This window comes from Panthera leo, chromosome B2 (genome assembly GCF_018350215.1).
Source record: "Panthera leo isolate Ple1 chromosome B2, P.leo_Ple1_pat1.1, whole genome shotgun sequence".
NCBI classification, from domain to species: domain Eukaryota; kingdom Metazoa; phylum Chordata; class Mammalia; order Carnivora; family Felidae; genus Panthera; species Panthera leo.
The window spans coordinates 114605654-114628816 of record NC_056683.1 but is presented as its reverse complement, the minus strand read 5'-3'; the positions used below and the strand labels follow the sequence as shown (position 1 = coordinate 114628816).

The 23163-nt window shown below is 37.1% G+C and overlaps 1 protein-coding gene across 1 annotated transcript in view; it reads left to right on the top strand.

The window, feature by feature from the left end:
• Positions 1-23163, top strand: part of THEMIS (thymocyte selection associated) — a 190538-nt gene that overhangs the window by 80731 nt on the left and 86644 nt on the right. The window contains exons 4-5 of the mRNA XM_042939787.1: positions 578-1036; positions 19235-20283. Of these exons, the coding sequence (XP_042795721.1) occupies positions 578-1036; positions 19235-20283 (1508 nt within the window). The remainder of the gene's footprint in view (positions 1-577; positions 1037-19234; positions 20284-23163) is intronic.

Below are 23163 nucleotides of genomic sequence, written 5' to 3'. Positions count from 1 at the left end.
TAAAATACACAACATAAAATTTACCATTTAAGAGTGTACAATTCAGTGTCATTAAGTACATTCACGATGGTATATAACCATCACCACTGTGTAGTTCCAGGTATATAGCTTTGTAATTGTTAATTTGACCATGAAACAGTTTTCTCCTGAATATCTTTTAATTTTGGTATGTCCAGGAAATGTATTTATGGAAACACCAACCTAATCCAATCCTCCCAATTTAAAACTTAAAAACAGAAAGTGTGATCTTGAGAGATTAAATGCCTTCCTCAAGATCACACACGTAGTTGGTATACAGCCAGTCAATATCTCATTCCTATTTCTCATTTCTAAGAACAGAAGCTTTTTTGTTTCAAGATATTTTCCCTTGTTTTTACTTATGTTGCCTGGATCTGACAATCCAGTAATCTACAGACGATACGTTACAATTTTACCTAGAGTATTCAGGATTAAAACAGATACATCACTTTTTAATAAAGGACACTGCACTTGTTTTGTAACTCTCTCACTGTGATTTTCTTATGAGAACTTGCATTGTAGGAACTCTCTTTAATTTGCATAATTCTTCTGTTCTTAGGTCTTTTTAAGATTGTGGCTGATAAAACTCCATACCTTACTATGGAAGAAATTACAAGGACCATTCATATTGGATCAAGTAGACTAGGGCATCCTTCCTTCTATCATCAGAAGGATGTAAAACTAGAAAATCTCATTATAAAGCATGGTGAGCAAATCATGCTCAACTCAGTTGAAGAGATCAATGGAGAAATAATGGTGAACTGTGGAGTGGTAAGGAATCATCAGAATCACTCATTTACCTTGCCTTTGTCACAAGAAGGAGAATTCTATGAGTGTGAAGATGAACATATTTATACCCTAAAGGAGATTGTCGAATGGAAGATACCCAAGAACCGAACACGAACTGTGAAACTTACAGGTTTTTCAAATAAATGGGATTTAACAAATCCATTTCCTAAAGGCTTTTACGGTGCTCTGATTCTCAAGCCTGTTTATGAAATTCAAGCTGTGATGAAATGTAAGTATTCACTAAGAATGATGCTCTATGGGGGCACCTGGGTGGCTCTGTCGTTTAGTGACAGTCTTGGTTTCGGTTTAGGTCATGATCTCACAGTTCGTGAGATCAAGCCCCTTCATGGAGCCCCACATCCGGCTTCACACTGACATCGCAGAGCCTGCTTGGGATTCTCTCTCTCCCTCTCTCTACCCCTCTCTCCCCCTCTCAAAATAAATAAAATTTAAAAAACAGAATGATGCTCTATAAGTATGAGCATTGTGGGGTTTGGGAAAGAGGCTCTTTAAAGTTTAAGAATGGGACACTGTCCTGACTTGTCTTTTGAACCTGCTGACAGATTCATCTATAAATAAGTAAACCACTTAGTTGGTACAAGGATCAAATTGAATAATATATATAAATATATATTGTAAATTGTGTGGTGCTATCCAAATGTAAATTGCTGTAATTGTCAGATGCAGACAGATTAACCTACTAATTCATTTCTATCTCTGTCAGTTTAACATGGTCAGAAAAGAGCTACTTTTTAGGATAGAGTTTAATTTGTTTGAAAGAGGCTTTCTTGTACGGAAGTGGCCTACAAAGTGGCAAAGATACAAAGTTCCTTTAATGTGTTCCTTACTAGTATTTTTGTGATGCCTTTTCTTTTTTTCTTTTTTTTCTTTTTTTTTCTCAACTACCCATCACTGGTCATAAATCCTATTAGCTGAAAGTCCCTCTGACTTAAGGGAGATGATGTGACAAAATAATTCACACATAAGTATGTTTTAATATGTAATTTAGATAGGATTATTTGCATTTAAAAATAGGAAAAGCTCGAGAGAGCATTGTTACCCTAAAGGAATTAAAACCTTGAGTTTTCAAGGTATTGCACGTGGAGTTTTCAAGATTATAGCACATGGAGCAAAGAGTTCTGTATTTGCAATCAAAGTCCTGGATTCTAACGTTGGGTCATTAACTTCGGTAGGTGGTAACTTTGGGTGAACCATTTAAACTGTGTCTTTGCAAAGGGGGTAATGATACCTCTTTTGCCTACCTCTTAGAGTTGTTTTGAGAATGATATAAGATTGTATTAAGGTACTATATACAATACACTTGAGAAAAAAAGTATGTAAAGATGTTTGGTCAAAGGTTGTCCCATGAACATCTCAAATTCTATTTATCTCTGTTCCTATACATATTGTTGGTCACTTATATAAATATGAAAAAACTTATGTGTTTTAGAACCACATGTTAAATTTTGTGGCATGTTAAGTATTTAACTAGAAATTGATTAATTCATCTGAATTAAAGGTACAGGTAAGGAATTTCACTCAAGTAGTGATTATATTTTAATACTACAAAAAATTGAGACAACAGCATGATCATTTTTTAATATGACAAAAAATGGAAGTCGCAGCAAATTTTAGACCTCACATTAGTGTTTTGTTAGCTATCCCCAAGTGTATAATTGAAATTGATAATTGAGTTTTCCTCATTTTTCATAAATAATGAATATAGCATTTTCTCATTTTTAAATTTGTTAGTTTTTAAAAACCACCGACATCTCCTATCACACAGCTGCAAATGTAGACCAACCCACGACGTAAGCATGTGAACAAGGTGGTTACTGAGTTCAGTGAATTTAGGTCGGGGGTCAGCAAAGGCTTCTGTGAGGAAATGGCATTTAAACTAACACCTGAATGATGAATAGGAGCTGATGAGGCAAAGAAAGAGGGAACAGCATTGGAGGAAGTGGTAACAGTCTCCAGGAAGGCAAATAAGCAAGATATTGGAGCTCCAGTGCAGCTGATATGAGAAAAGAGAGGGCAGATTGAGACAAATATCAAAACATACAATGGGATCTTGGAATCAGTCATGGAGAGTCTTGAAATACATGTTAAGGAGTTAACATCTTTCCACAGGGCAAATTAAAAGGGTTTCAGTGAAAAGGACAGGGGCAGAGTCATGTAGTAAGGCTATTGGATGTGCAGTAGGGTACTGGGGGCTTAGTACAATAGTGATATCAGTGGGACACTTGCTCCTACTGGGTATTTAAGAAGTACAACCACCAAGATTTGGAGGTCTTTTGGAAGGAGGAAAGAAATCAGCCTGATTCCCAGGTGTCTGACTGGATCTACTGGTTGGCTGGTGATGCAATTTACTAAATATAAACATTGACAGATGAGCAGGGCATTATTAACAGAATTGTTTAGATGGACTTATATATGGTTTCATGCTAACCCAGGTCCCAGAAGAAAGCCTTTGGTTAAAATAAAGACTTTTCCAAAGTTTTTTGGTCCAATTTCCATTATTTAATGGTATTGAAGTTGAATTTTGATTTAAATTATTTTGGATCTTTAACTTCTTAGGGGTTATTTTAAACATTAGTTCTTTTTGTAAAGCAGTTTCAGGACAGATGCTGTATGGGACTGCTTTGCATGTATACTGACTGCAGAATATTTCCTAGAAATAGAGGATGGTTGTCCAACACAAAAAGTCCAGTTTTAAAAATTGTTGTAGACATTTTTTCTTCTAAATATAAAATGTAGACTATTTTTTAAAATCAGTTGTGGTCTTGTTTTACGTTATTCTTTCTTATATTGAAGATTCAAACTTGCCTTGAATACAACAGTATATTGCTTGCTAAGTTACTTTCCAATGGCCTTGACTGTCAGGCACATTTGAATACCCTCCAGTCTCAAGTCCTTCCTTTCTAAAGTGACAAGAAAAAGAATAAGTCTGTGTCAGGGATAGAAAATTTTAGAGAAACCTTAGGGATAAAAGCAAGATGAAAAAGATCGAGAACTATAGGAAGTTTTGAAATATTGATTTGCTAAAAGAGAACATAGTGAATAGAGAAAAGAAAGAATATAACATATTTTATTCCTGGTGCTAGGTTTTTAATATGTTATTGATGTGAAGATTCAGGCATCATAAACAAGTAGCAGGGCGTGTTTAAATGAAATATTAGTTCCTGGAAACTCTTGGTCATAATCCCCATTGCAGGCCTGAAGCCCCTCTGATTCTCGCTATACATTTCATGATTTGTAAAAATTTCTGCCTCTTTGAAAAATAGATACAAATAACCACCCAAGACCTTTAACTACTAGTCTTATATAAGTAATAGTAAGATCTGTTTGGCCTTTCATAGGAAGATAAAACTCATATTAGTGTGGCAAATGCATAATATTTACAAATGAAAAATTGAGCCAGCTCTTTTGAGTTGCTTCTAAAACTCAGAAGTCTTGCTAGTTAAAACTTGTTAATTGTGCTGTGTTTTGATTTATAGATTGATAATTATTTCTCCCCTAATGAAAATTCTGAGTTGAAAAGCTGCCTTTCATTTTAAGAAAGAAACCTCAATGCCTTCCAAAATGTGAGGGTACAGGTTTTGCTGAGATATATGATATATTAACTCATTTATAAGGAGAGGGCTGACATCACATGAGCAGAAAGATGGTATCAGAAAAGCAGTGTCTGAATATTGCATAATAGGTGATAAATCAATAGCAAAAAAAAATACATTGATCTTTTAGTATTCTGAAACTTCCTTTTTCTTTCATTTTATTTTTAAAAAATAATCTCAATTTTTATCAAAGTCAAAAAAGTCAAATAGTGGTAAAAGGACTTATTAGTGTGATTAGCACACTTTATGCCCTTGACCATTCCCAAATTTTCCCCACATTTTGCTTCCTGGAGGTGACTACTTTAAATATTTTGTCCTTGCTTTCTTGTATTTGCATTTAAATTTCCAAATAACTAAAGATACTGCCTATTTATCAGGTCAATGACTTTATACAGGATGGAAGGGCACTAATCCCATTCATGAGGGCTCCACCCTCATGACCTCATCAAATTCTAGTAACCTCCCAAAGGCTCCTTCTCTTAATACCAGCACCTATTGGTATTGGGGTATTGGAGTAGGGTTTCAACATGTAAATCCTGGAGGAGGAAGACAGTCCAAAATAGTGCTGTCCTGGGACTTCATTTAAAACCATCTGGGTAGGTCTGTTCTTTCATTACCATGGCAGTTTTTAGTCTGGAAATTCAGATATTTCATTTCTGAGATAATTTCTTTGACAGTTTCCTTTCAACTACTTTTTTTCTCTTTCCTCTTTCTGTAACATCTAATCTTATGTTGAAGATCCCATACTGATCTAGGACTATTTTCTTCTCTATTTTTCTTGTCTTCAGTTTACCTTTAGGGAAAATCCCTTAACTGCATTTCCAACTGTTTTAATGAATTTTTAATTTCAGCTATCATATTTTTAATTTCCAAGAGTTATTTCTCACATCATTTTTTAAATGTTACTGTGTTCTTGTTTTAAGAATGCAGTACCTTATCCGAGAATATTTTACAATTCCTGAAAGTTTTCTGTGTTCCTTACATTTTATCTGCCTCTTTCAGGCTTTTTTAAAAGAAAGTTTTGATCTGTCATTCTCATTGACTGTTTTCCTTGAATGCCTGGTGATTATTCGCCATTTGTTCACATTTACATGTGAGGCACTTTTATTTTTATTTTACAAGTGAAGCACTATTTACATACAAGTTTTTTGTTTATGAATTTTAGGTTTCATTTTTTCAGCTTTTTCATCGGAGCATACCCCAAATTCAGCCTCTTGTGAGCCTTTCCTCTAGGACTTGTACAGTTTCACCTGAGAAGAATCTTTCTGATACCTTCCAGGGATCCTGAAACTACTGTAGCTGTTGGGAAACTTGCTGAGGGTTTCACTGTTCCCTACAGGTTTAGACTTACCTTCTTTGCTTTTAACCTGTGTTTCTTCCCTGCTCACCAATGCCTGGCTTCCAGATTCTGGGCCTCTGTATCTACTGTTTCCGGCACAGAGTTGTGGAAGGGGTGGCCGCCTATCTTCCCCAACATAGAGTTGGAGAATGGGTTAACCATTCTTCAGACATCCAGATAACCCCCTTTGCCCTCTAGCTTCTCACTCACTGGTCAGAGGGGACTTACACTTCCAATTCATGAGCCTTTTTGAGATCCCATGGGGTGATAAAGAACAACTTTTCATTGGACTGTGGCTCCTTAAGCATGTGACCTTTCCTTGTTCTATTATACCAAAATTTTGACTATTCTTCCATCTGAGTTCTGTTTTCATTCACTGTAAGGATTGTAGATGCCTTTTAGATTCATGGGATCTTATTCTTTTTTTCCCTTTGTCTTTCTTCTTTTTACCTTCGTGGTAAATTTGAGAGAGAAAAAGGGTTGGGAAGCAATATACTTTACTTATAAACCTCACTACTTATTTAAACTAGTCATAGCCCAGAGCTTTTCCTGGAGCTAGTTTAATCCTGAAAGAACTGGTTGCTAATATTGCTAAAAATTAAGTAAAATTTATAAACAATATTTCTAATAAAATGTAATCTTCAGTAATTTATAAACATATCAGAGTCAAGATCTTATGTATTTTTATCTTCTCAATGATGAGATAAAGTAAATATTCAACATTGAACAAATTGAATACATGAATTAATGAAGAAGCTTAAACATTTGTTTCTGTGTGTGTGTGTGTGTGTGTGTGTGTGTGTGCATGTGCATGTGTTTATTGCATAGTACAGAGTTCCTATTTAGGTAACAAGAGATTTTTCTCGCTCACCATATCCAGATTTGATTTATTATGATAACATACTTATGAATTTAACACCTAAGGAGAATGAATATTCACTTCAGGGCACCAAAGTTGATATCATTTATATTTGTATAACAATTCAATTTTTATTAGTGATGCTTTTCCTAAGGTGCCTATGAAAATATTGTGACTTAACATGATATTTAGAACCAGTGAATACCCTAGTCAGCTTCCATTTCATTTTCTTCCTTTAGGCAAGTAATCTTACTGCTAATAGAAATATCAAACAGCAAGAAGAAGAAAGTACAGCTTTCACTGTGTATATTTATTCTTTTACTACCAACTATAAATATTTTACTAGTCAGGGTTCTCCAGAGAAACAGAAGGTATTTATAATGTCATATATAATTATATTGTTTAATATATACAAGACTACATATTAATCAATTAATTAATTAATTTTAAGGACTTGGCTCATGTAATTATGGGAGTTATAAGTTTTGCATTCATAAGACAGATTGGCAGGCTGGAAAATCAGGCAGAAGTTGATGCTGTAGTTTGAGGCAGTGTTTTTTCTTCTCTGAGAAACTCCAGTTTTTGCTCTCAAAGCTTTCAGCTAATCAGGTGAGTCTCCCCTACCTTATTGAGGATAACATCCTTTATCCTAAGTCAACTGATCAAGATGTTACCCACATCTGCAAAATACCTTCACAGAAAGGTGTAGAGTAGTGTTTGATTAAGTAACTGTGTACTGTAGCCCAGTCACGTTGATACATAGAAATAACCATCACAAACATCAATGGAGAACACACAGGTTGACATGTATCATCCAATATAAGAAAATGGCTATTCACTTCTCCTAACTTTTATACATTAAATAAAAATGTAAAAAGAAAAGTATCATAAATAAACCCATATTAAATGTAAGTATATTCATTTTATTATTTTATTTTATTAATGTTTATTTTTGAGAGAGAGAGAGAGAGCACAAGTTGGGAAGTGGCACAGAGAGAGGGAGACACAGAATCCAAAGCAGGCTTCAGGCTCTGAGCTGTCAGCACAGAGTGCTACACAGGGCTCCAACTCACGAACCACGAGATCATGACCTGAGCTGAAGTCGGATGCTTAACCGACTGAGCCCTATTTATTTTTATTTTAGAGAGAGAGAGAGTGTGTGTGTGAGCAAGGGAGATAGGCAGAGGGAGAGAAAGAATCTTAAGCAGGCTTCACACTCAGCACATAGCCTGACATGGGCCTTGATCCCACGACCCTGGGATCATGACCTGAATAGAAATCAAGAGTTGGATGCTCGATCCACTGAGCCACCCAGGTGCCCCTAAGTATATTCATTTAAAATGACCCTTGATTTCTCAGTGAAGGTCATGATCAGCAACCCAAAAGGCACTTTCTCTATTCATAAATACAAACAGCAGTAGAAATGGGGAAGAACTATCTAATCAAATGGAAATTCACAGTATAGTTGCTCTTAAATTGAAATGAAGCTAAGTAAATGGAAAAAAAATATAATTCACAGAATATTCATAAAGGAAACTGAAACCAAATGGATGAACTATGAAGAAAATTTTAATTTAAAAGTCTAGAATAAGGATAGCAGTTTGCTGCTTCTCTTGTCCTTGAAATGCAGCTAGGTCAGCATGAAACCATTTTGCACACCTAGAAAATTGATCTGAGGACTAACACAAAAATCTACATAACTTGAGCCACAGAACTCAGCAGGTATGTGGCACAGAGAGGTGAAGTATGGGAAAGAGAAGCCGTAGAGGTTAGGGAGCTGTGGTTTGCAGAGAGAAGATGGAGACAGAGGGGAGAGTACAGGAAAAACACTCCCCTCAAAAGCAGCTGGAGAGAAAGAGAAAGAAGGGAAACACCCATAAGAAACTGAACAAGAAAGGGAGAAAGGAGAGGGTTTAAATACCATAAAGACTATAAACAGGGGAGTGCAGAGTCGGAAACTCCACAGCTCAATACCTGGCAGTCCTCTGGTGTAAAGGGCAAATTCGCAGGAGAAGACAGTGGGGTCCAAGGGGTCTGAGGGCCACATGGGAGAGGTGATTCCCCTGCCGGGAGGGCATTCAGTAGAGGCCATGCAGCCTCCCCACAAAGGTCCCAGCAGACCCAAGATTACAGCCACATTTGCTGGTATTGGAACAAGGTTGCTAGGGTGTTGTGAAGCCCGGCCAGATTCATGTTGTGAATTACTATAGTCCCTGAACCACTGCTACTACACGATCATGTGAAAATTTTCTAGGCTTGGCTGGCACCTGGCTGCAGTCTAAGGGCCTCTGCAGTGGCATGGTCATGTAAATGTTCCTGGGGGCAGACCAACACCTAGCCATTGCTCCCCAAGATCCTCCCCCAGAAGGTCGGAGTGGGGTCAAGCCAGAGGGCTCTAAGAAATTAAGTTTGGAAACAGCTCCATCTGAGATAAAATTCAAAAGAGAGGTGTCACTTGGCAGGCTGACAGCTTTGTCACTGACAATGTAGAAGCAAGGAGTGGATGGAAGCCAGAGACAAAGGAGGGGTGTTTGATTGCCAGTTGGCGAGAGCAGAGTTCTGATGCGAGAGACTGGGAAGCTGGGTGACACCATTTTCACCTCTCCCACGCATGTGCATACATGCATAGGAGCACCACACCTATCCACCACAGTGAGCTAAGCAGCACCACCCAGTGGAGAATGGAGCTATTACACCAACCTCTACCAGCTGCACCAACCAAGCCCTAGAGGAATACCACAAGTCTCTCTGCCTGCTTAGTTTAGGGACTATGAAGTGCTTCATAGGGGAAGAACTTCTTAGTGCCTCTAGGGGAAACTGGATGTAATTTCATTCTGATTTCATTCTGTTCGCTGATTCATGTATTCATTTTTTTCTTTATTGAGTATACAGAAAGAGAAAATTTTATTTTTATTTTGTTTTGATAAAAAAGATTTTTCTTAAAATTTTTTCTACTATATTTTTATTTTTTTGTAATTTTTAGTCCATTTTACTTCATTTCATTTTATTCTACTTTATTGTATACATCTTTTTAAAATTTTAAACGTTTTCCTAACTTTTTTCCTTTTTTTTTCCTTTTCTTTCCTTTTTTTCTCTATTTGATCAAGCTTTCAACAACCAGACCAAAACGCACCTGAAAATCTAGCTTCCTTTACTTGATATTTTTGGTGTTTTAAATTTTTTAAATGTTTTTATTTTATTCTTTTTCTTCCTCCAAAATGACACAATGAAGGAATTCACCCCAGAAGAAAGAACAAGAAGAAATGATGGCCAGGGACTTAATCAACACAGATATAAGCAAGATGTTTGAACCAGAATTTAGAATCATGATAATAAGAATACTAGCTGGAGTTGAAAAAAGCATAGAATCTCTTTCTGTGTAGATAAAAGAAGTAAGATCTAGTTAGGATGAAATTAAAAATGCTATAACTGAGATGCAATCTCAAATGAATGCCACAGCGGCAAGGGTGGATGAAGTACAGCAGCAAATCAGCTATATAGAAGATAAACTTATGGAAAATAATGAAGATAAAAACAGGTATATTAAGGCAAAAGAGCACGATATAATTAGAGAACTCAGTGACTCATTAAAAATGAATAACATCTGAATCGTAGGGATCCTAGAAGACGAAGAGAGAAAAGGGGGTAGGTTTACATGAGCAAATCATAGCAGAAAACTTTCCTAACCTTGGAAAAGACACAGACATCAAAATCCAGGAAGCACAGAGAACCCCCATTAGATTCAACAAAAAATGACCATCAGCAAGGCATATGATAGCCAAATTCTCCATCAACAAGGCATATAATAGTCAAAAGAAAGAATTATGAAAATATCAAGGGGAAAAGATTCCTTAAACTATAAGGGAAGATAAATTAGGTTCATAGCAGATCTATCCACAGAATCCTAGCAGGCCAGAAAGGAATGGCAGGATATATTTAATGTGCTGAATTGGGAAAATATGCAGTCATATTTATCCAGCAAGGCTGTCATTCAAAATAGAAGGAGAGATAACGAGTTTCCCAGACAAACAAAAACTAAAGGAGTTTGTAACCACTTAACCATCCCTGCAAGAAATTTTAAAGGGGACTCTCTGAGGGGAGAAAAGATGAAACAAAACAAAAAAGACCAAAAGCAACAAAGACTAGAAAGGACCAGAGAATACCACCAGAAACTCCCAACTCTACAGGTAACACAATAGCAATAAATTCATGCCTTTCGGTACTCATTCTAAATGTCAGTGGACTAAACTCTCACATCAAAAGACATGGTATTAACAGAATGTATAAGAAAACAAGATCCATCTATATGCTGTTTACAAGAGACCCATGTTAGACCTACAGGCACCTAAAGATGAAGGTAAGGGGATGGCAAACCATCTTTCATGCTAATGGTTGCCAAAAGAAAGCCAGAGTAGACATACTTATATCAGACAATCTAGATTTTGAAATAAAGACTGTAACAAGAGATGAAGAAGGACATTATATTATAATTAAGGGGTCTTCCCACCAAGAAGATGTAACAATTGTAAACATTTATGCACCCAATCCACATTGGGTTACTCCACAGTAACTCAAATACATAAATCAATTAATCACAGACAGAAAGAAACTCATTGATAAAAATACCATAATAGTAGGGAACTTCAACACCCCACTTACAACAATGGACAGATCATCTATGCAGAAAATCAACAAGGAAAGAATGGCTTTTAATGATACACTGGACCAGATGGACTTAACAGATATATTCAGAACATTTCATCTTAAAGCAATGGAATACACATTCGTCTCGAATGCACATGGAACATTCTCCAGAATAATCACATACTAGGACACAAATTAGCCCTAAACAAGTACAAAAAGATCAAGATCCTCCCATACATATTTTCAGGCCACAATGCTATGAAACTCAAAATCAACCACAAGAAAAAATTTGGAAAGACAAAAAATACCTTGAGACCAAAAACATCCTACTGAAGAATGAATTGGTTAACCAAGAAGTTAAAGAGGAAATTAAAAGGTACATGGAAGCCAATGAAAATGATAATACCACAGCCCAAAACCTCTGGGATGCAACAAAGACAGTCATAAGAGGGAAGTATATAGCAATCCAGGCTTTCCTAAAGAAAGAAGAAAGGTCTCAGATACATAACCTAACCTTACATCTTAAAAAGCTGGAAAAGAACAATAAATAAAACCCCAAAACAGCAGAAGATGGGAAATAATAAAGATTAGAACAGAAATCAATACTGTCGAAAACAAAAACAAAAACAAAAAAACAGTAGAACAGATCAATGAAACCAGGAGCTGGTTATTTGAAAGAATTAACAAAATTGATACCCCCCCTAGCCAGTTTGATCAAAAAGAAAAAGTAAGGGGTGCCTGAGTGGCTCAGTCAGTTAAGCTTCTGACTTCAGGTTGTCATCAGGTTGTGATCTTGCTGTTTATGAGTTTGAGCCCCATGCCAGGCTCTGTGCGGACAGCTCACAGCCTGGAGCCTGCTTTGGATTCTGTCTCTCTCTCTCTCTCTGCCCCTCTCTCGCTCACACTCTGTCTCCCTCTGTCTCTCAAAAATGAATACATATTTTAAAAATTTTTTAAAGAAAGAAAAAGGAAAGGACCCCCAAAAATAAAATCAAGAATGAAAGAGGGAAGTTCACAACCAACACTACAGAAATACAAACAATAATAAGAGAATACTATGCGTGTGCCAATAAATTGGGCAATCTGGAAGAAATGGACAATTTCCTAGAAACATATAAACTATCAAATCTGAAACAGGAAGAAATAGAAAATTTTAACAGACCCATAACCACTAAAGAAATTGTATTAGCAATCAAAAATCTCCCAAAAAATAAGTCCAGGGCTGGATGGCTTTCCAGGGGAATTCTACAAAACATTTAAAGAAGAGTTAACACCTATTATTTTGAAGCTGTCCCAAAAAATAGAAATTGAAGGAAAACTTCCAAACTCATTCTATGAGGCCACCATTACCTTGATTCCAAAACCAGACAAAATCCCCACTAAAATGGAGAACTACCGACCAATTTCTCTGATGAACATGGATGCAAAAATTCTCAACAAGATACTAGTCAACCAGAACCAGCAATACATTAAAAGAATTATTTACCATGATGAAGTGGGATTTATACCTGGGATTCAGGGCGGTTCAAATCCATAAATCAATCATTGTGATACATCACATTAATAAAGGACAAGAACCACATGATCCTCTCACTAGATGCAGAGAAAGCATTTGATGAGATATGGCATCCTTTCTTGATAAAAACCCTCAATAAAGTAGGGATAGAAGGATCATACCTCAAGATCATAAAAGCCGTATACAAGAGACCCACTGCTAATATCATCTTCAATGGGGAAAAACAGAGCTTTCCCCTTAAAGTCAGGAACATGACTGGCATGTCCACTTTTGCCACTGTTATTCACCATATTATTGGAAGTCCTAGCATTAGCAATAAGACATCACAAAGGAGTAAACAGGTATCCAAATCAGCAAGAAGTCAAATTTTCACTCCTCACAGATGACATGATACTCTATATGAAAACCAAAAAGATTCCCCCCAAAACCTGCTAGAACTGATCCATGAATTTAGCAAAGTTGCGGGATATAAAGTCAATTCACAGAAATCAGTTACATTTCTATACACCAATAATGAAGCAGCAGAAAGAGAAATCAAGGAATCAATCCCATTTACAATTGCACCAAAACCTGTAAGATACCTAGGAATAAACCTAACCAAAGAGGTGAAAAATCTATACACCGAAAACTATAGAAAGCTTATGAAAGAAATTGAAGACACACACAAAAAATGGAAAAATATTCCATGCTCATGGATTGGAAGAACAAATATTATTAAAATGTCGATACTACCCAAAGCAATCTACATGTTTAGTGCAATCCCTATCAAAATATCACCAGCATTCTTCACAGAGCTCGGACAAACAATCCTAAAATTTTTGTATGGAACCAAAAATGACCCCAAATAGCCAGAGCAATCCTGAAACAGAAAACCAAAGCTGGAGGCATCATAATCCTGGACTTCAAGATGTATTGCAAAGCTATAATCATCAAGACGGTATGGTACTGGCACAAAAGCAGACACATAGATCAATGTCCAGAAATGGACCCACAAGTGTGTGGCCAATTAATCTGTGACAAAGCAAGAAAGAATATCCAATGGAAAAAAGACAGTTGCTTTGGCAAATGGTGTTGGGAAAACTGGTCAGCAATGTGTTGAAGACTGAACCTGGACCACTTTCTTACACCGTAAACAAAAATAAACTCAAACATAATACAAAAGCCATCAAAATTCTAGAGGAGAAAGCAGGAAAAAACCTCATTGACCTTGGCAGCATCAACTTACTCAACATGTCTCTGGAGTCAGGGGAAACCAAAGCAAAAATGAACTATTGGAACTTCATCAAGGTATAAAGCTTCTGCACAGTGAAGGAAACAATCAGCAAAACTAAAAGTAACTGATAGAATTAGAGAAGATATTTGCAAATGACATATCAGATAAAGGGTTAGTATTCAAAATTTTTAAAGAACTTATCAAACTCAACACCCAAAACAAAGAATCCAATGAAGAAATGGGCAAAAGGCATGAATAGACACTTTTCCAAAGAAGACTTCTAGATGGCTAATAGACCCGTGAAAAAATGCTCAACATCACTCATCATTAGGTGAATACAAATCAAAACCATAGTGAGATACCACTTCACATGAGTCAGAATGGCTAAAATTAACAAATCAAGCAGCAACAACAGATGTTGGCGATGATGCAGAGAAAGGGGTACTCTTTTGCTGGTGGGAATGTAAACTGATTCAACCACTGTGGAAACAGTATGGAGTTCCTCAAATGATTAAAAATAGAACTACCTTATGACCCAGCAATTGCACTACTATGTATTTATCCAAAGGATACAGGTATGCTGTTTCAAAGGGACACATGCACCCCAATGTTTATAGCAGTGCTATCAACAATAGCCAAAGTATGAAAAGAATCCAAATGTCCATCAACAGATGGATGGATAAAGAAGATGTGGTGTATATATACAATAGAATACTACCTGGCAATCAAAAAGAATGAAATCTTGCCATTTGCAACAATATGGATGGAACTAGAGGGTATTATCTAAGTGAAATTAGTCAGTCAGAGAAAGACAAATATATGACTACTCATATGTGGAATTTAAGATACAAAACAGATGAACATAGGGGAGGGGCAGCAAAAATAATATAAAAACAGGGAGGGGGACACAACATAAGAGACTCTTAAATATAGAGAACAAACTAAGGGTTTTTGGAGGGTTTGTGGGTGGGGAGATAGCTAAATGGGCAAGGGGCATTAAAAAAGACACTTGTTGGGATGAGCACTGGGTATTATACATAGGGGATAAGTCACCGGATTCTACTCCTGAAATCATTATTGCAGTATATGCTAATTAACTTGGATGTCAAATAAATAAATAAGTAAATAAATAAGTAAATAAACAAATAAAACTCGGATAGAGTAAAAACTTCTTAAAAATGTCTAGAATAAGGCAGATCTTTGAAATTATTTGTGCATCTAATAAGCACCATATAGCAAAGAGTATAATGTGATACAAAATATAAACAAAACAACTCACTGGCCATCAAATGTGAAAACACTTTTGAGAAAAAAAATAATTATAATCTTGGAAAGTAAATGGCAAAGAAATCAAACTTAGAAAAATCAAAATTTCCAATAAGTATATGAATTATTATTATTATTGGATAATAATATAGGAGGAACTAGCAATTGAAACTGCAGGGCTAGAATTGACAGAACTTACTTTTTAAAAATTTTGTAGAATGGAAGTCACAAAAAAATAAAAAATTAAAAATTAAAGAATTTGTAGGAACAGTCACTTCTTAGGGTTTATTGTCTGGGCCTGAGAATTACACTGACATTAGACAGATTAAGTAGAGAAATGTATACAGATTTATATGTTTTATGTGACTGGGGAGCCCTCATAAAGGAATGAAGACCCCCAAAATGGCAAAACTTGAATACTTTTATATTGGTTTGAACAAAGAGAGGCAACTGTGGAAGAGTAGCTACTCTAAGAATGTGGAGAGGCTAAAGGAAGATAAGAATTATTTTAACAAGGTCTGTTTGGACAGATTTCTCTTGGCTTTAACTCCCTATAGAAGGATGATTCTTTTCTCCTTGTATAGGGAAGGCATCTTTCACATGGGGGTTTTATCACCTGTTTTCAGGAAGAAAAGGAGAGGTTAGAATACCCTTCATATATCTGCTGTTTTTCAAGTCCCTTTACCTCAAAATAATCTTTGCCAAAGTGGTATACTTTGAGGTGGCATATTCTGCCACCCTTGAATTTTAAGGATAATTTTGCTGGAGACAATACTAGGTTCATGGGCTTTTTCTTTGAATACTTTAAGTGTGTCACTTACTCTCTTCTTGCTTGAATGGTTTCTGAAGAGAAATATGATCTAATTTTTATACTTCTTCCTTTAGAGGTAAGATTTTTTTTTCCTTCTGGCTCCTTCAGGTTTTCTCTTTTTCTTTGATTTTCTGCAGTTTGAATATAATATGCTTAGGTGTAGATTTTTTGGTATTTATCATGCTTGCTGTTCTCTAAGCCTCCTCAATTTTGGAAAATTGTCAGACATTATTACTTCAGATACTGTTCCTGTTCCTATCTCTGTTTTCCTTTTGGCATATCCGTGGTGCACATGTTACACCTTTTGTAGTTGTCTCATGGTGCTTAGATATTATGTTCCATTTTTCTCACTCTTTTTCTTTTGCTTTTCAATTAGAGAAGTTTCTACTAATATATCTTGAATATCTTCAAGCTCACTGATTCTTTCCTTAGCCATTTCCAGTCTTCTGATGAACCCATCAAAGTCATTCTTCATATCTGTTTTTTTTTTAATTTTTAACATTTATTTATTATTGAGAGACAGAGAAACACAGAGTGTGAGCAGGGGAGGGGTAGAGAGAGGGGGAGACAAAGAATCTGAAGCAGGCTCCAGGTGCCTAGCTGTCAGCACAGAGCCCAACGCGGGACTCGAACTCACAAACTGTGAGATCATGACCGGAGCCAAAGTTGGTTGCCCAACCAACTAAGCCACCCCGGCGCCCCTTCATATCTGTTTTTATGTTTTCAACACCTAGCAAATCCTTTTAATTCTTTCCAAAAGTTTCCAACTCTCTGCTTACCTTACCCATCTTTTTTGCCATTTTCTTTCACTGAAGCTCTTAGCATATTAATCATATTTTAAGTTCCTAGTCTGAAAATTCCAAAATCTCTGCATATCTGGTTTGGCTGTGTCTCTTCACACTGTACTGTTTGTTTGTCTTTTAATATACCTTGTAATTTTTTGTTGAAAGCTAGACATGATGTGTCAGATAAAAGAAACTGAGGCAAATAGGCCTTTAATGTGAGGTTTTATGATATCTGTCTCTCTCTGCCTGACTTATTTCACTTAGCATAATACCCTCCAGTTCCATTGTGTTTTAAATGAAAGTACAATACCTTCTATGATGTATAGCAGGAATATTAGTCTTAGAAATTTATTTTCCCCAATGAAATGTTATGTGGAACCCTACTTATTTACTGGATCACATCCTTTAATGCTCAATCAAAAACATTATTCTGGCAATAGTTTTTCATTTATTCAATTCATTTGTTGAGTACCTACAATGTACCAGGCACCATTTAACACATTGTGATAAATTGGTCAACAAAATAATCAAAGACCCTTGTGTCCACAGTACATATAGTGCCCCAATATAGATTGGGATCTAAGTTACATTAAGGTCCCTATGTTCTGATGGATCAATTTAGAGCCCCCAGAAAGTCCTCAATGACATCTGTTCTACCAATGCTTAACTATTCCAACTTGAGAAATGGCATGAGCCTAAGATGCTGATCTAGTGATAACTGTACAATTTTTAAACCTCATTAATTTCTATCCAATTACTGAGATTTTAGTGTTTTTAAAATTACCTTGGGGTCCAGGGAAGCCTGTGGCAACAATCTTAAAAGTTTGGGTATGCTAAATGTTATACAATGAATTGATGAAGTTAAGAAGTGTTCTTTTAGCTGCCTTTTTATTTTTTTAAATAAAAAATCTTTACAGATTTTACAGACCTTTATCCTATTGATAACCATTGATTTTTTTCTTTTTTCTGTTCTCTATTCAAAAAAATAATACTTTTTTATGTTGTGTCTTCAGCAACTCTGTTACACAGCATGTGCAAGTAATATGACATAAATTATAAAGTTATAGTTTCCAGAAGTTGCATAAAGTTAATAATATAAGAAGTAGTAACATAGGTAATGCTTTATAAAAGGAAATTCTGTCGTTGAAATCTGCCAAATTAATTTTTTTCCAAAAGCATGCAAGGAAGAAAGTGTATTGACAGAGGGTATATTGGGAAACATGAAAATGTTGCAAAACATTAAGTGGTAGGAAACTGTCAAGAAAATATAAGCCAAAGGGGTGCCTGGGTGGCTCAGTCTGTTGAGGGTCCGACTTTGGCTCAGGTCATGATATCACGGTTCATGGATTCAAGCCCCGCATCAGGCTCTGTGCTAGCAGCTCAGAGCCTGGAGCCTGCTTCAGATTCTGTGTCTCCCTCTCTCTCTGCCCCTCCCCCACTCACACTCTGTCTCTGCCTCTCAAAAATGAATAAACGTTAAAAAAATTTAAGAAAATATGAGCCATTATAAAATCCTGTTAATAGTAACTATGTTTCTAATTCAAGACTATTTATAACAATCTATGTGGGAGAGTGCATGGACAACAGGTAAATAATTTTAGGACAATATTTTAAGTGTCTCTGTAGTCTCAAACAAAGACTTATAGGATAGTGAATGCTTAGAGAAAGAATTAGATTTCTTAGTCTGCAGTTCCACATTAGGCAAGGAATACTGTGGTAAGCAGCCACCAGCATACCTAAGGCTCCTGAATGGCTCCTCTGACTGTGACCCGTCCTATGATACTCCTCTATCCAGGTGTTAATGGAACATCAGCAGAGAAAGAATAACTTTCACATTGGAAAAGGATTCCATCTTGTTGTCCACTTCCCTATATTAATCTTAAGTACCTTATATCCCATGATCTTGCAGTATTGTCCTGCAAGAGGATTGAATTTTATGTAAAGAATGTATGTCTTGGGCCTTCTACAGGAAGGGTGTTATTCAGAGTACCAAGTATACATTTACAGATATGTGCATATATTTATGTATTTATGTTATGTATGATAAAACCAGGGAAATAATTAACACTAGAATCAGGAGAATGATTTACCCTTAGGTTGTAGTGAGGAGGATGAGATTTTGGTGAGCTTCACAGAGCTCTAAAGGACAGCTTAATTCCTGTGTTTTAAGCTGAGCAGTGGGCTTATGGCTGTGTATTTTACATATTATCTACTTCATTTTAAAATTTGAAAAAAGGAAGTCACACATACGTATGTTATATCATGAGTATCTGATTTTTTTAATGGAATTTATCTGTGGCACCAAGAGAGATTCTAATAGTATCTCGGAGCAACATTTTGATGGACAAAATGTCATAGTCTTTTTTTTTTTTTTTTTCAGTCCGAAAGGACATAGTCCGCATCCTCCCCAGTTTAGATGTTGAAGTCAAAGACATTACTGACAGTTATGATGCCAACTGGTTTCTTCAGCTATTATCTACACAAGAGCTCTTTGAAATGACCAGTAAAGAGTTCCCCATAGTGGCTGAAGTCATAGAGGCACCTCAAGGAAACCATCTGCCCAGAAGCATTTTACAGCCTGGGAAAACCATTGTGATCCACAAAAAGTATCAGGCATCGAGGATCTTAGCTTCAGAAATTCGAAGCAATTTTCCTAAAAGGCACTTCTTGATCCCCACTAGCTATAAAGGCAAATTCAAGCGGCGACCTCGGGAGTTCCCAACTGCCTATGACCTTGAGATAGCAAAGAGCGAAAAGGAGCCTCTCCATGTGGTGGCCACCAAAGCCTTTCATCCCCCTCATGATGAGCTGTCATCTGTATCTGTCGGGGACCAGTTTCTAGTGCATCACTCACAGACGACTGAAGTCCTTTGTGAGGGAATCAAAAAAGTGGTGAATGTTCTGGCCTGTGAAAAAATCCTCAAAAAATCCTATGAGGCAGCACTGCTCCCTTTATACATGGAAGGAGGTTTTGTAGAGCTGATTCATGACAAGAAACAGTACCAGATTTCTGAGCTCTGTTCGCAGTTCCACTTGCCTTTCAATGTGAAGGTATCTGTGAGAGATCTTTCCATTGACGAAGACATTTTGGCTGCTACACCAGGACTGCGGTTGGAGGAAGCCATCACAGACTCTTACCTACTCATAAGTGACTTTGCCAACCCCAAGGAGTGCTGGGAAATTCCTGTCAGCCGCTTAAATATGACTGTTCAGTTAGTTAATAGTTTTCCTAAGGACACAAAATCATTTCTAGTCAGGACTCTGGTTGAAGAGATCACTGAAGAACAATATTACATGTTGCGAAGATATGAAAGCTCTTTCTCCCACCCCCCACCTCGCCCTCCCAAACATCCCGCAGTGGAGGAAACAAGGTTAACCCTGCTCACCTTGGCAGAAGACAGGGCCGTAGGTCTGCCTAAGTCTCCCAAGGTAAGGCTATGATTTTGTGATTTTTTCCTCTTTAGCATTTTTCTTGACGCACTTTATTTCAAGTCTTAGTTCTGAGTTTGTTTTTTGCTTACTTTTCTTTCTTTCATGCCGTATTTGAAATGAGCCTTTCTGATGCACAGTAGATGAATGAACATCAACAGAGCATAAGCTGTTGCAGCATTTTGTATTTTGATGCTTAACCAGTAGATGTGACAAGAAGTTTATATTGAATTAGAAATAGCAGGGATGACATTTGGATATGATGACCCAAATTGCCGTCTCAATGGGTTTTGGTAATTAGGAATGTTTTATAAGGTGCCTCAGAAGCAAATCTCTTTTATTTTGAAAGTGCTGTTCGTTTTTTCTAGGTAGAGTTGTTTTAATACTTCGTCCAGGAAATGAGCATACCATAAACTCCCTTCTTCGGGGGGGTTACCAGTAGCATGGGTCTATAACACATGTCTTCATTTTGTTTTATGTGCAGAAAGATGTAAAAATATCTTGGCAGAACTGTGTGTGAGCATATGAGCATCTGCCCACATTCTGCCTATCTGAGGATTGTAATCTTTAACAGTTCTATTGAAAAACAAAATCAATAAAATTGCAGACAGTGTGAGATCATTACAGAATCAACAACTCCATAACCATTGTAAAGATTTGGGGAGGGGTGGGGTTTCAGCTTCATTTCTACTTGAAGTCTTTGCCTCTTGGAAACTGCCTGCTGAGTGCCTGGAAAGCACTTGCCCTTACCCCATGGAGCGCAGGTCGTTCATCTGGCCGGCAGTGGTTCTGTGGCGTGTGGAAGAAGCGGTTCTGGCCTAGCAGATGTTGTGCTAGCAGCTTGGGGAAACAAAGCAATTAGTAAAACAAAGAGAGACGCTGTGTTTACTCTCTACACTCAGGAATGATAGCAGCCTCAGGCTTCAAGTATGTGGGTATGAAAATACTTTTAATTCTCCATTTCAAAGATTGCATTCTGAGTGCATGCTGGATAAATCCAGTAAGAATCTTCAAACTCATCTTCAGAAAAAGATAAAAGCAGCAGAAATTTCCTTTCCAGAAAAACAATCTTGAAAGAGTCATTTTAAATTAAATCATTGTTCCCAAATAATGTTGATTAACAGGCTGCTATTAATGTGGAGAGTATATGGCTTTTCCTGTTTCATATATTTTTATTGCTGAATGGAATGATGTGAGAGATGCGATGCTGGTCTCATTTTTAGCAGGAGGCATAATAACCCCCTTGCCCCCCGATGCCCTCCCAAGATGTTCATGTCTAAGCCTCCAGAACCTATGGATATGTTGCATTAGGTAGCAAAAGAGACTTTGCACATGTGCTAAAAATTAAGGACTTTGAGATGAGATTATTCTGGATTAACCACATAGGTCCAACTTAATCATGAGTTTCACCGCTTGATAAGAATATCATCTCTTTGTTTTGTTCCAATTTAGAAAGTCTAGGATTTTGGAGCACATGCCCATATCCTGGCTGAATCAGTTCATTGGCTGCCCCAACTACAGCCAAGATTGTTGGGGAAGGGAATGAGGACTGCTTGTCGCAAGTAGTAGAGATACTGGAACAGTATGTGAAGATCTGAAGATGTCCATTACAATCAGAAAGGAAGGAGTCAACAATCCCAAACTATTGGGAAGAATTCATAGAAAAAAAAAGGTTAAAAGTTTTTAGAATGCCATTTCACAGAATGTCAGATGAAAATGATGTACGTGTCTTATTAGGAGAGAACCTCAAAAAACAAGTTACACATAGGTTACTGACTTGGAAAAACCTCCAGACCCCCTCCTGAGTCTCTCCTTTACTCTCACACAACTGCCACACTCACAATACTGACACCAGATATGTGAGTGTTTCTCATACCAAGCAATTTATTGACACCAACTGGACATCCTACAACTTAACTCGATTCTGACACTATCTACCCAGAGATAGAATCAGATCCCACATGTTAAGGGCTCAGTCCCACAAGACTGCCCCCCACTTAAGATGCTAATTGCAGGTAGTAGGTCCTCAGGTTACCTATAACTTCTGTCCGAGAAGGCTTCAAATTGGAGGTTCCCACGAGCCCCTCCTCGGGTTCAATGAATTCTCTAGTGTGGCTCAGACAACTCAGAAATACTTAGGTTTACTAGTTTGTTAAAGGATATGATAAAGGATACAGATAAACAGTCAGATGAAGAGATAAGCAGGGCAAGGTCTGGTAGGGTCTGGAAACACAGGAGCTTCTGTCCTGTATAGTTGGGATGTGCCACCCCCTTGTTAACCTGGGAGCTCTCCAAACCCCATACTTTTGGGATTTTTTTTAAAAATTTTTTTTAATGTTTATTTATTTTTGAGACAGAGAGAGACAGAGCATGAATGGGGGAGGATCAGAGAGAGGGAGACACAGAATCCGCAACAGGCCCCAGGCTCCGAGCTGTCAGCACAGAGCCCGACGCGGGGCTTGAACTCGCGGACCGCGAGATCATGACCTGAGCCGAAGTCGGCCGCTTAACCGACTGAGCCACCCAGGCGCCCCACTTTTGGGATTTTTATGGAGGCTTCTTCACACAGGGACAATCAATTATTAACCTTATTTCCAGTCCCTCTCCCCTCTCTGGAAAATTCCAGAGTGGACAGTGGGAAAGGGGCTGAAAACTCCAAGCTTCTAATTATGTGGTGGTTTTTCTGGTGACCAGCCCCCATCCAGAAATCCATTCAGGGTCACCTCATCAGAAAAAAAAAAAAAATATGTATATTCCTATCACCCAGGAAATTCCAGGGGATTTAGGAACTCAGTGTCAGGAACCTAAGATAGAGACCTATTTATATTTTCTGCTATCTCACAGTTACTAAAATAAAACTAACAGAGTCTTTGACTAAAT